Source organism: Chiloscyllium plagiosum, unplaced genomic scaffold (genome assembly GCF_037043375.1).
Source record: "Chiloscyllium plagiosum isolate Xiang-an unplaced genomic scaffold, Cpla_swu_hap1 HiC_scaffold_9, whole genome shotgun sequence".
NCBI lineage: Eukaryota > Metazoa > Chordata > Chondrichthyes > Orectolobiformes > Hemiscylliidae > Chiloscyllium > Chiloscyllium plagiosum.
The window spans coordinates 12453392-12468109 of record NW_028270147.1 but is presented as its reverse complement, the minus strand read 5'-3'; the positions used below and the strand labels follow the sequence as shown (position 1 = coordinate 12468109).

At 45.1% G+C, this 14718-nt stretch overlaps 1 protein-coding gene across 1 annotated transcript in view; it reads left to right on the top strand.

Moving 5' to 3' along the window:
* Positions 1-3095: 3095 nt before the first annotated feature.
* Positions 3096-14718, top strand: part of LOC122554144 (interferon-induced protein 44-like) — a 29658-nt gene continuing 18035 nt past the window's right edge. The window contains exons 1-3 of the mRNA XM_043698708.2: positions 3096-3305; positions 9398-9890; positions 13190-13229. Of these exons, the coding sequence (XP_043554643.2) occupies positions 9407-9890; positions 13190-13229 (524 nt within the window). The 5' untranslated portion in view covers positions 3096-3305; positions 9398-9406. The remainder of the gene's footprint in view (positions 3306-9397; positions 9891-13189; positions 13230-14718) is intronic.

The window sequence follows — 14718 nt, the reverse complement described above, 5'->3', positions numbered from 1 at the left end:
ATGGCCTGTCTCTCCTGCCTTAGTTTCCCTGCAATTCAACCACTTCGGTATTAACATGGTTGTGGGTATGCTCGCTGAGCTGGGAGGTTGATTTGCAGATGTTTCGTCCCCCTGTCTAGGTGCCATCATCAGGACTTTGGAGACTCCTGTGAAGTGCTGCTGTTTTGTGTCTTCTTGAGTTTACGCAAATCTGGAACTTCAATATTAGGGTGGAGGGTGCCATCTAATGGCTGCTACATAGAATGGCACCATGACCAAAATGAATGATCAGAATTAACTCAGATCATTCAGATTCCTGCTCGGTTCCATCCCAATTTTCTCTTTAACCTTGTCATTTAACACCTCTTATTTGCTTGCATCAACATCTCATCGGTACATAACCTTGACTCATTGATACACAGTTTCTCATTCTCCCATATGTTGGATAGAGACTAGATGGTGACAATTCCTGATGTGAAGATCAGAGTGGGTACCTTGCCCTCACCACCAACGTTCCTCCGGGGCTCTGTCTTGAAAAACAGTCCCCACGATATCAGCATATGCTTCCACGGAGGCTTGAACCAGACACAGAGCACATCATAGAATCCCTGCAGTGCAGGGAGAGGCCAATCAGCCCATCATGTCTGCACTGACCTTCCGCAGAGCACTCCACCTAGACCCAGTCCCCTACTCTACCCCCATAACCCCACATTTACCATGGTTAATCCACCTAACCTTCACATCCCTGGACACAATTTATCTGTACGTCTTTGGACTGTGGGAGGAAACCAGACCACCCAGAGGAGCCCCACACAGAGATGGGGAGAACATGCAAACTCTACATAAACAGTCAGCGAGGCTGGAATTGAACCTGGGTCCCTAGTGCTGTGAGGCAGTGGTGCTAACCACTGAGTCACCGTGGCACCCACACCACAGCCTTTAAATAGCACCACTGACCATTGACTCAGACGTCCAATGTGTTCTCCATTGTGTCACACAGCCACATTGCAACACTTCCAAGTCACACTGAATACCGCTCTGTACGTTAATGCTGCAGTTCGGAGTGTACTGACACTTTACATTACAATGCTGCTGCCAGGCTACCCAGGGACAGGCCCCAGCACGTTCTCTAGAGCAGGGTGCACCTTGACACCCTATCGCTTGCTCTCTTACTTTCTGCTGGATTGGATGCTCGCAGCAGCTTACCTTGCCTTGCCTCCTTTGCACTTTGCCTTAGCTTTAGGCCTCGCAGTCCTGACGTCTTTGCCTTGCCGTTTGGCGCAGACACCACACTAGGCAGCTCGTTGTGGTCATCACCAATGAACAGTCGTACATCGTGCCTGGCACTGTGTCATGTCACACACTCACACACTGTTCCTATGTGAAGCAGCTGACATGCAAGCACTCTGCACGCATCCAACCAAATGGACATGGTCCAGTGAACAAGGGGAGTAGTCCCTCAGTCAGGCAAAAGGTGAGTGGAGCAACCTTTAGTCAGGGGACCTGGCACAGTAAGCTTCCAACATCCAGGGGCTGGGGTATAGTCAGTCATTCATTTGAGGGTGGTCAGAGTCAAGGGGAGGTGTGGGTGTGGGGGGCTGGGGGAAGGGGGAAGGGGGAGGGTCTCTGTATCATTACAGTCCAGAGAATGGACCACAGTCAATCCAGCAGTTCCACTCAAGCAGTCTACCGAGTGGCCGAAGGTAAGCCGGAGAAGAGTATTGAGTTCAATCAGAGGACCCACTGTCACCCATCAGTCAGGGCCGATCAGGGTGTCAGCCAAGGTCAGTCCTTGGGGGTCAGCTCATTGAATATCAAGGAGGGTTTATCTTTTAGCTTGTTTTTTTGGTCCATAGCTGCTGAGGGAGGCAAGTGGTACCATCACTGGATTGTTAATCCAAAGCCCCAGGTAATATTCTGGGGACCTGTGTTCCAATTCTGCTATGGCAGATGATAGAATTTGAACTCAATAAAACAAAATTCTGGAATTAATAGTCTAATGTGGCCATGAACTAATTGTCAGGAAAAATCCATTTGGTTTACTAATGTCCTACAGGGAAGGAAACTGCCCTCCTTATCCTAAAACGACATGGGAAGTAGGTGCAGGGCTATACATTGTGAGGCTGGGGCAATGGGTGAGAGCACAGTGGTGCTTCCACTTCAATATTTAATGGAGAGGTGGCATGTTGGAATATTTATGGGTTGGGGGTGCCATGTGTGAACATTTACAGTGGAGTGGTGTGTATTAATATTTATACAGGAGAGTGAACAGTGTGTGAATATATTCAGGGTTATGTATGTTTATATTTATAGGGCTAGTCTGTGTGTAAATATTTGGATGGTTTGTGCATGTAATTTACAAGGCTTGTGTGTGTGTGCGTGTATGATAATTTACAGGGTTTGTGTGTGTGTGCGTGTATGATAATTTATAAGGCTTGTGTGTGTGTGCGTGTATGATAATTTACAGGGTTTGTGTGAAATTCACAGGGTTTGTGTTTGCGTGTGTGTGCGTGAATATTTACAAGGTGTGTGTGTGAATGTGTATGAGAATATTTTCCAGGGTTTGTGTGATATTTACAGGTTTGTGTGTGTATGTGTGAATATTTATAGGTTTTATGTGCATGTGTGTCTGTGTGTGTCTGTGTATGTGTCTTTGTATGCATGTCTGTATGTGTGTGTGTGTGTGCCTGTATGTGAGTGTCTGTGCGGCTCTGTGAGTGTGTCTCTGTGTGCGCACGTGTGTGTGTGTCTGTGTGTCTGTGCATGCGTGTGTGTCTGTGTATGCATGTGTGTGTCTGTGTGCTTGTGTGTCTGTGTGTGTGCATCTGTGTCTGTGTGTGTCTGTGTGCGTGTCTGTGCATGCGTGTGTGTCTGTGTATGCGTGTGTCTGTGTGTGTGCATCTGTGTCTGTTTGTGTGTGTCTGTGTGTGTGTTTCGGTGTGTGTGTGTGTATTTATTTTCCGGGGATTGTCTTCCAGAACATGAAAGGACCTGCTGCTGAAATGCCCACACTAAGTTTCATTTTCCTGTTTGACTTTGCCGGAATGGAAACTGAAACTAAAGTTGAATCTTTGCTGTGAGTTCATTTTTCAAGGTGTGGTTAAGGCATTACGGATCGTGGTTGAAAACAAGTCTCTCCAGTCCCTTGCTGTATGTCTGTGGTCGAGTTTGTTGTTTTACGCTGGCGGTGTTTTTGTTTGATATTTGAATTATTTTGGGAGACCCCGTCAGATCTCTTGGTGAGAACTGACTGTGGTTCCTGTGTTAAGAACTGCGTGGAATACAAATTGAATCTTTTAGACATAACCAGCAGGACACTTTGAAGGGTGAGTATTCGGGTATAATCTTTGTATGAGATTTCATGGGGCTTCACTGGAGGTCTTATGTGAAAATCTCAGTGGATTTGGGGGAATGGCTGATGGCTTAATGTGACAGAGCAGTCTTGGTCTATTTCATTCAGACCATAGAGTCATAGAGATATCCAGCGTGGATACAGACCCTGCAGTCCAATTCATCCATGCTGACCAGATATCCTAACCCAATCTTGTCCCTTTTGCCAGCACTTGGCACATATCCCTCAAAACCCTTCCTACTCATACACCCATCCAGACACCTTTTAAATGTTGCAATTGTACCAGCCTCCACCACTTCCTCTGGCAGCTCATTCCATACACACACCACCCTTTGCATGAAAAAGTTGCCACTTAGGTCTCTTTTATATCTTTCCCCTCTCTCACTAAACCTATGACCTCTAGTTCTGCAGTCCCCCACCCCAGGGAAGAGACTTTGTCTATTTGTCCTATCTGTGCCCCTCTATAAATCTCTACGAGGTCACCCCTCAGCTCCGATGCTCCAGGGAAAACAGCCCCAGCCTATTCAGCCTCTCCCTATAGCTCAAATCCTTCAACTTTGGCAACATCCTTGTATACGATGGGCTGAAGGGCCTTTTTCCATGCTGCAGAACCCTATGACTCCACAAGGCAGCAAAATATATGAAAGAAACAATTAAGTTATTCCAACGAAGTCTGGTGGCACTGGTCTTGCTTCTGATGAAGAATCTAATGGGCCAAGCATTGCTCTGCAGTTGAAATAGAAGTGAATTTGATGAACTAAGTAAAAGAATAATCTTGCTCTCGGATATCACATCTTTCAATCTCAGGGTAGGTAGACTCAGATTACAGTCAGTAAGATACTCTTTGAAGTGTAGTCACCATTGTAACGTAGGAAACGCATCAAAGGAGAAAGTGAGGACTGCAGATGTTGGAGATCAGAGTCAAGAGTGTGTTGTTGGAAAAGCACAGCCGGTCACGCAGCATCCGAAGAGCAGGGGAATTGATGTTTCCTCACTATCTCCCTGGGTTCCACCCCCGGGTCCCCCCCCCCCCCCCCCCCCCCCCCCCCCCCACCTTACTAGTTTAAATCCTCCCGAGCAACTCTAGCAAATCTCCCTGCCAGTATATTAGTCCCCTTCCAAAGCAATGCAACAGCATATAAAACAGTAATTGCTGCTCCTGGAATTTGAGGAAATCACCTCCATCACCTAAAATACCTCAAAAAAGGAGCAGCGTGTAACAGCTAGAAATTCTTCCATCTTGGATTCCCAGAATCCTGTCTCTGTGATATGGAGGTGCCAGTGATGGACTGGGGAGGACAACATGAAAAATCACACAACACCAGAATTTATAGTAAAAGGTCTGAACAACAATCTAGGCTTGTTCAACATGTCGCATCAGTTGTATGACAGTTTTGATTTTTTACTATAAATTCTGTGTCCAGTGATCCTGCCCCACTAGCCACCTGGCGAAGGAGCAGCGCTCCGAAAGTTTGTACTTCCAAATAAACCTATTGGTCAATAACCTGGTGTTGTGTGATTTTTAACATATCATCATATTCATTGGTAGGACCTGGCTGTGGCTGGCCCAGTATCTATTGCCTGATCCTGTTGCCTTTGAGAAGATAGTGGTGGCCTTCTTGAATTGCTAGTGTCCATGTGCTGTAGGTACTAAGGTGGAAGAACTTGTAATGTTGATTAGCTCATCTCCTACTGAAATGTATCCCCAAGATTGGGAAGGTAAGGAGACTTGATGGCGCATGAATTATTGACGTTGTCCTGAGTACAGTAAAGGAGTTGGGATGTCATGTTGTGGCTGTAGAGGAAATTGGTTAGGCCATTTTTGGAATACTGCATTCAATTCTGGTCTCCCTGCTATAGGAAAGATATTATTAAACTTGAAAGGATTCAGACAAGGTTTACAAGCATGTTACTAGGGTTGGATGATTTGACGTCTAGGGAGGGGCTGGACAGGCTGGGGCTATTTCCGTTGGAGCACTGGAGGCCGAGAGGTGACCTTAAAGAAGTTTATAAAATCATGAGGGGCGTGTATAAGGTGAATAGCCAAGTTCTTTTTCCCAGGGTGGGGGAGTCCAGAACTTGAGGGCATAAGCTTAAGGTGAGAGGGGAAAGATTTATAAGGGACCTAAGGGGCAATATTTTCACACAGAGGGCGGTACGTGTATGGAATCATATCAAAGAGATGTACGGAATGAAAACCAACCCTTCAGTCCAACTTGTCCATGCCAACCAGATATCCTAAATTAATCTAGCCCCATTTATCAGCATTTCGCCCATATCCCTCCAAACCCTTCCTATTTATATATCCAACCAGATGCCTTTCAAGTGTTGCAACTGTACCAGCCTCCATCACTTCCTCTGGCAGCTCATCCCATACACGTATCACCCTCTGCGAGAACAAATTGCCCCATAGGTCCCTTTTAAATCTTTCCCCCCTCACCTTAAACCTATGCCCTCTAGCTTTGGACTCCCCCACCTGAGGAAGAAAAAGCTTTGCTATTAACCGTATCTATGTCTGTTATGATTTTATAAATCTCTATAAGGTTAAGAAGGCACAACAGCACCTCTTCTTCCTCAGGCGACTCAGGAAATTTGGCCTGTCTACAAGGACCCTTACCAACTTCTACAGATGCACCATTGAATGCGTACTGTCCGGGTGCATAACAGCCTGGAATAGCAACTGCTCTGCCCAGAACCTTAAGAAACTACAGAAGATTGTGTGCACAGCCCAGACCATCACACAAGCCAACCTCTCATCCATGAGCATTTCTCGTTGCCACTGAATGGCTGCCAACATCATCAAAACCCCTCCCACCTTGGTAATGATCTCCTACAACCTCTCCCATCAGGCAGAAGATACAGAAACCCGGAAACACAGACCAACAGGTTGAAGAACAGCTTCTTCCTGCTGTTATTAGACTGCTGTTATTAGACTGCTGAATGAACCTCTCTAACTCGAAACAATGTTGAACTTGTTCATGTAGGTCTTGCCTCATACACGTCCTGTGCAGTGTAACCTGTATGCCTCACTCTGGCCAAGTATTCTTCACCCTAAGATCTGTATGTCCTTGCTTATTATGATCTGCCTGTACTGCTCGCAAACAAAGCTTTGCACTGGAGTTAGGTACACGTGACAAGAAATTAAATCAATCAACCAATCAAATTGTTGGACTGGAAACGCACAAAATGAATGCAAATCTTTCTTAGCTTTTGTATGCACTGGGAAACTAAATTAGGCAGAAATTGAATTGCTGTGAATTTTGTCCATTATGTACCAGTTCCTGTATCTGTCAGCCATTCGGGAGGCTGGGGAGATTTTCCATTGGGAAATTCATCATTATATTCAATTGGAACTCCCCTCATTTTGATTTTGGAAGAACATTGCATCATTGCTGACACAAGTGTGTCTTTTGCTGATGATGCCTGAACATGGTTGATGAAGGTTTGGGGATGATTTTGAAAAGATCTTTGTTCCTGGGGTGTGTGGGGAATGCAGGCAGGGTCATGTGCCTTTAGGTGTTCATGAAACACCTCCTTAAGCCAGTGGATTTCTGTGTATGAATCTGCCAGCAAAGTTACAATAGGTATGGAACCCGAGGATATTGGTCTTGTGATAATAAGGACTCATTGATGTCTTTAAGTCAGGCTGGTGATTGCCTGAGGATTAGAGCTGGATGCGAGCTATCATTCAAAAGGATGAACAATTCAGGAGGCAGAGATTATTAAGGCAACCCATGAGATGGAAGAGTAAGGGAGAGGGGAGGGTTTATCATTAATAAAAGTAGAGAATGACTTGAGGACACTGGGAACACCATCGATATTATACTCCATCTGCACTTCTCACTGCCTCAGAAAGACACTTAACATCATCAAAGACCCCTCCCACCCCGATTATAATCTCTTCCAACCTCTTCCATTGGGCAGAAGGTACAAAAGTTTAAACACAGATACCAACAGCTTCAACAACTGCTTCTTCCCCGCAGTTATTAGATTTCCGAATGGAGCGCTCAACTTTTAAATTTAATGTTAACCTCACTCTTTGTGCACCTTCTCTGCAGCCATAATATTATATTCCTCGCTCTGGTCTATTATCCTAATGCATTATGTGCAGTGTGACCTTTCTGTTTTGTCTGCATGCAAAACAGAACTTTGCACTGTACCTAGGTAGGAGAAAGTGAGGTCTGCAGATGCTGGAGATCAGAGCTGGAAATGTGTTGCTGGAAAAGCGCAGCAGGTCAGGCAGCATCCAGGGAACAGGAGAATCGACGTTTCGGGCATAAGCCCTTCTTCAGGAATGTTCCTGAAGAAGGGCTTATGCCCGAAACGTCGATTCTCCTGTTCCCTGGATGCTGCCTGACCTGCTGCGCTTTTCCAGCAACACATTTCCAGCACTGTACCTAGGTACAACTATAACATTAAGCATCTGGATGGGTATGTGAATAGGAAGGATTTTGAGGAATTTGTGCCAAATGCTGGCAAATAGGATTAGATTAATTTATGATGTGGAGAAGCTAGTGTTGGACTGGGGTGTACAAAGTTAAAAATCACACCACACCAGATTATAGTCCAACAGATTTTTTTGGAAGCACTAGCTTTCGGAGCGCTGTTCCTTCATCAGATAGTTTCCACAACCTGGTGATGGGTGATTTTTAGCCAGATTAATTTAGGATGTCTGGTTGGCATGGACCAAGTTGGACCAAAAGGTCTGTTTCCATGGTATACAACTCTTTGACTCTATGTTGGGCAAATCCTGGAACGCCTTTCTGAACAACATTGTGGGTCTACCTACAGCACATAAGAACTAGGAGCATTTGGCCCTTTGAGCCTGCTCTCCCATTCAATAAGATCATAGCTGATCTTTTCATGGAGTCAGCTCCTCTTGCCCGTGCTCTCACCATAGCCCTTAATTCCTTTATTGTTCAAAAAATATCTATCAGAGCTTTAAAAATGTTTTCTGAAGTTACGTCAACTACTTCATGGGGCAGGGAATTCCGTAGATTCACAACCCTCTGGGTGAAGAAGCTCATTCTCAATTCAGTCCGAAATCTGCTCCCCCTAATTTTGAGGCAATGCCCTCTTGTCCTAGTTTCACCCACCAGTGGAAACGTCCTCTCTATTTCTATCTTATCCATTCCCTTCATAATTTAATGTTTCTATAAGATGCCCCCTCATTCTTCTAAATTCCACTGAATATAATCCCAGTCTACTCAGTCTCTCCTCTTAAGCCAACCCCCTCAACTCCTGAATCAACCGAGTGACCCCCCTCAGTGCTAGGACATGCTTCCTCAAGTAAGGAGACCAAAACTGCATGGAGTACTCCAGGTGTGGCCTCACCAGCACCTTGTACAGCTGCAACATAACCTCACTGCTTTTAAACTCAACCTGTTTAGCAATGACGGACAAAATTCCATTTGCTTTCTGAATTACCTTTTTTTTCCTGCAAACCAACCCTCAGTGATTCATGCACAAGGACACCCAGGACATGGACTGCAGCAGTTCAGTAAAACACCTCGGTTTTCCGAACGTCAAATATCTGAATTTCGGATTATCCGAACATCTCAAGGTCCCGTAAAAAAGTTATCCATTGTCTGAACAATCACTTATCCAAACAACGTACTCTCTGCCCGTCTTGTTGGGGTAATTGAGGTTTCTCAGTACCTTGTCCTGGCTTTCTGTCCATATCTATTGACACCTTTAGCCAGTAGAACTATACCTAATTCATTCTTGAAAACATTCAATGTTTTGGCGTCAACCACTTTCTGTGATAGTGAATTCCACAGCATCACCGCTCTCTGGGTGAAGACACAACTCCTCATCTCAGCCCTAAAGGCCCCTCCACCTAGTCCTTAGACTTGGGTCTGGACTTCCCGGTCATTGGGAAGATCCTTCCTACATTGATCCTGTCTGGTCCTGGTAGAATTGTACAGATTTCTATCAGATCTTGCCCCCCCCCCCCTCCCCCTCTGCTGTTATAACCTGTTATCATTGAGCTTTGCTTTGAGGAGGATGACAAGTTAGAATCAGGCCAGTTTGATTTTAATTTTATTTTGATCAAATGTTTTCCAGGTTTCAACAATGCGTGATGTCATACCCCGGCTCACGACAGCGGATCAGAAACAATTGTGTGAACTTTTCGGGAAAGTGAACTTCCATTTACTTTACAAAGCGAGTGTTCACGGTTTCCGCGTTGATTCTCTCCACGAAAAATGTAGGGAACAAGGACCAACAATAACTGTCGGGTACAACAAGTCGGGTTTTATTTTTGGAGGCTACAGAACGGAAGATTTTGCTGTCGGGTCTGTAGTGGATAATAAGGCTTTCCTTTTCCGACTGAACACGGATTTACCGGGAAAAAAGCCGTTAAAGTTTCCTGTGAGACAAGATGCTGTGGCAATTTGTGATCATTACCAAAACGGTCCAAATTTCGGAAACAGTCTTTTATTTCAGGTTAATGCTGAAAAAGTTGAGTTGAGATCTGATGGCTCCTACAGTGTTACAAATAGTGCCCTGTTTGGCCAAGATGAAGACCTTGTTGAACTTGAAGTTTACCGGGTGGAAGGTAAGGACATTTTAATTTAACCACCTGGGAATAGTTGAATAATCAGGATCTTCTATACAATTCTCAGATGAAGCCAGTCTGTCAGATTGAACACTGTCTTTTTTTAAACGTTCAATCACAGAATGTGGGCATCTCGGGCTTGGTCTGCATTTATTGTCCACCCCGGATGACTCAGAGATCAGTTTAAGAGTCAGCCACCTTGTGGGTTTGGAGTCAGATGTAGACCAGGGAATGCACCAACATTTTCCTTCCCTTAAGGACATTCATGAACCCGATGGGTTTTTCCCTTGACCATCTATTCATGATCATCATTAGACTTTTAATTCCAGATTTATTCAAGTCACACTATTGGGTCATTGCAGGATTCAGGCCCAGGTCCCCAGAACATTAGCCAGGCCTCTGAATTAATAGTCGAGTGATTATACCATTCACTGTTTAATTCACTGTTTATACTTTAAGGTCGGATGGACCTGGTTTGTTTTCATGGAACACAGGAGGTCGAGGGGCGACCTGATGGACGTTTGTAAGATTATGAAGGGTATGGAGAGAGTGGAAAGTATGAGGCTTTTTCTCAGAGAGGAGGGGTCAATTACTAGGGGACACAGATTCAAGGTGCGGGGGTGGTGGGTGCTTAAAAGAGAAGTCTTTTAGGGAAGGAATCTGCCATCCTTACCTGGTCTGGTCTACATGTGACTCCAGAGCCACAGCAATGTGGTTGACTCTTAACTACTCTCTGGGCAATAAAGACTGGCCTGGCCAGAGCTGCTCTCATCCCGTGAATTAATTACAAAATCTCCATTCCCTAGAAGTGGCAGGCAAGGTGCATAATCAGGTGGGTTGGTACTGTGCAAGAAACGCACCCCCTTTCCTCTTACCTCGGCAATCAGGTTCTGGCTGGAAAGATCCATGAGAAACTTTCCCGACCCAGCACCCAGCACAGTGGAGGTGGGGAGTTAATTGTTGCTGAAGCTGTCTGTACTGCCAACCACTTTAACAGCACTGCACCTTCACCCTGCCTCAGCTCATCTGCTGCCGATATCTTTGTTTGTGCCTCTGTTACTTCCAGATTCAGCTCTTCCAGTGGATTCCTGTGTGGGTCTTCCACACCATCCTCTGTAAGCTTGAGATCGTCCAACTCTCTGTCCATGTATTAAATCATGTTCCCTTGTCACCTCCATGCACACGATGTCATTGGTTGCTGTTCAAACAAGATCTCCATTTGAAAATTCTCCACCTTGATTTGAAATCCCTCCATCACTGAGTTCCTTCCTGTCTCTATAATCTCCTCCAGCCACATAACCTTCTGAGAAATTTAGGTTCAGCTAATTCTGATCTCTTTCCAGGCGGTGAGACACCTGGTTTTGCAGTGGACAGTCCAGTTTTTAGCCAATCTGGACACTCTCTAGTACCGATGGCTTCCTAGGTGGTATTTTGGCCCTGAGTCCATGGAGAGGATTTGATAACTGTACATGCTGGAGATCAGAGGCAAAAAATGTAGTGCTGGAAAAGCACAGCCAGTCAGGCAGCATTTGAGGAGCAGGAGAGTAAAAGTTTTGGGCATAAGGTCTTCATCAGGAAAGGAGAAAGTGAGGTCTGCAGATGCTGGAGATCAGAGCTGAAAATGTGTTGCTGGAAAAGCGCAGCAGGTCAGGCAGCATCCAGGGAACAGGAGAATCGATGTTTCGGGCATAAGCCCTCCTGAAGAAGGGCTTATGCCCAAAACGTCGATTTTCCTGTTCTCTGGATGCTGCCTGACCTGCTGCGCTTTTCCAGCAACACATTTTCAGCTTCATCAGGAAAGTCCATGGACCTTGGTAAATCACTGGGAGTGCTGTGTGTCTGCTATGGCACAGATTCCATGAATACGGTAACATGTCATAAGCTTGGAAGTCACCTGACACCTGCTGTAAAGGTGCCTGGTCTTGATGATTGCTGATGCTGGATGTCTTAAGTTTTTATGCACTACCCTCATTGCTCCATCCTTGGTGAACTTTTCCCGACCTCTCCGCCCCCACCCGCTCTCCGGCCTATCACCCTCACCTTAACCTCCTTCTACCTATCGCATTCCCACCTATCGCATTCCCAATTCCCCTCCGCAAAGTCCCTCCTTCCTACCTTTTATCTTAGCCTGCTTGGCACACCTTCCTCATTCCTGAAGAAAGGCTTATGCCTAAAACGTCGATTCTCCTGCTCCTTTGATGCTGCCTGACCTGCTGCGCTTTTCCAGCAACACATATTTTTAAGCTCTGATCTCCAGTATGTAGTCCTCACTTTCTCCATCCTTGGTGGCCCTACACACACCCATCTGAGCTCTAAGCCCCGGCATTTCTTCCCTACATTTTTCCTCCTTGAAGATCTTCCCTAAAATCTTCCTCTTGATTGAATTGCCGAATGTTTCGGTTACTAGGATATAGTGCTTTCTTTCATAATTCCCAGAAAGCACAGGAGCAGGGTAGGTCATTTGTTCCATTGAGTCTATTCTGCCATTCACTGAGATCGTGGCAAATCTGGCTTTCATGAACTGGACGCACTCACCTTTTCCCCATGATGAAAAATCTGTCTACCTCAGCCTTGAATATACTGAATAACCCAATCTCGACGGCACTCTGTGGTAAAGAAATACTATGGGACTATAAGATATCGGACCAGGTTCCACACTCTTGGAACATATGACTTGTTCACTACATTAGATTAGCTTAAATCTTACCACAATACTTACTGGATCTTCTCTCTGTTTTTCTGTCCTCTCAGTTGATCAAGACCTCTCTCTAATGTTAGTTATTAATTTCTCTTCTGTTGAATTGGTTACTGTGAGATTCTCTACCACAGAAGGTGGTGGAGTCTACATCATTGAACATATTCAAGAAAGTTTTTTCTCAAGGTGTTAAAGTCATCCAGAGATCAGGGTAGAAAGCAGGAACATGATACTGAATAGGATGGTCAACCATGGTCATTTTGAATCTTAGAATCATAGAATCCCTATTTTACAGAAAGAGACCATTTGGCCCATTGGGAGTGCACAGACCCTTTGAAGAGCATCCTACCCAGACCCACCCTCCCATAACGCCCCCGTTTACCTTGGCTAATACACTTAGCACATCCCTAGACACAATGGGGCCATTTAGCTTGAATAATATAGAGCAGATTCGAAGGCCAAATGGCTTACCCCTGCTCCTGTTCTGTAAACTTCTCCTGGTGCACTTTCTCAAACTCTACTCTCTTTTGTATCCTCTGCTGCTGGTGTCTCCAATTTAGTTGTTGTTTGTTGTTATCTTTTTTTTTATTTCTGTGCTTTCCAGAGATAAAAGCTCCATGGAGGAACATAAACTGGACAAAAGAGTAAGTTATTTATTGGATATTTCTTTTCCATCAATAGGTGCAAACATAAAATTGAAATTAAAAATGAAATAAGTTAAGTAAACCCCCTTCAAAAACTGTTTTGAGACTTTAAATAATAGTATTCTTTGTTTCTGTTTCTGTGCTGATTCTCAGAATGTTCATTTATGAAGAAGTGTCATACTGGACTTGAAACATTAACTCTGGATCTCTCTGAGCCGATTCTTCTGATATAACTCCACAGAGGCCACTATCCCGTCACCAAGTCACTCTTTATTTACACTGGTGTAGTACTTGACACTGATCCAGCTCCCTCAGACCCAGCTCTCAGAGTGAACAGAACCTCTGACACTCCTGTTTATATCTGTCAGCCAGGGCTCCCTGATTGGGACTGTTGACATGGTCCAATCAGGGAACTTATATCTATGATGTTCATCTGTCTGACCTTGTTATATCCCTCCCCCTGGAAATCTGGGAATATAGGCCTGTTTTTTTCCTTATACCCTCTCCTTGGGGCATCTTTGCACCCAGTCTAGTTCCTCTGAGTCAGCCTTGGATTTGGATAGTATGTCCTGGATCGTAGTCAGTCTCTTACACCCGGAGCATCTCAGAAGAAATTCATCCTCACCTTTAGGCAGCAAGGGCATCAAGGTTGTGATATCATCTGTGTGTCTATCTCAGATTCCAAGTTTTCTTTGTTTCTAGATAGAGGGGTAACCCACAGGGTTCTGACAGCCATTCTGGCTGTTCTGAGAGGCTAGGTATGTTTTGCTCCTGCCCCATTTGCAAGTTTGCAGCTTCCATGATGTCCACGTGCTTCTTCAGGACCGCCTCACTTCCCCGAACTTTGTGTGTCACAGGACCTGACCTCGCATCGACGATGTCTCTTACCCATCCGGGGCCATTCGTGTGGTTTGGCATCAAACTTTGTTCCCTGGAGTAAACTTCCTCTCTCTTGCTTAGAGGAGTTGTATATCTGGTATTTGTATTCCTGATGCCGTTTCACCCTCAGTCCCCCAGCCCCCAGATCCAGGATTTAACCTGGTATAGAGCATCCCCCCCCTCCAATAGCAACTCTGCTGGAATGATCCCTGGAGTTGCATGATGGGTAGTTTGATATCGATTTCAGGAAATACTTAAATTCCCTGCGGATAAATGATGGCCTGTTGAATGTGACTAACAGTTCCGAGAGCTCATGTATTGCAGAATATATTTGCAGCTTTTCTATCACTGTTTTGTGTTTGATGAATGAACTTTATGCATATCTGACCACTTTGAGTGGGTGTCCACAATGACTAGGAACATTGAGCCCATGAAAGGATCGACATAGTTGCCATGTAACCTGAGTCCAGGTTTTATCCATCCATTCCCACCAATGTGGGGGAGCTGCTGGCAGTAATCTCTGTCCTTGTTGGCACTCCAGGCACTGCCCCACCAACATAGCCATGGTTGCAACCAATCCTGGCCACCAGACATCACCTCTCACCAGCAT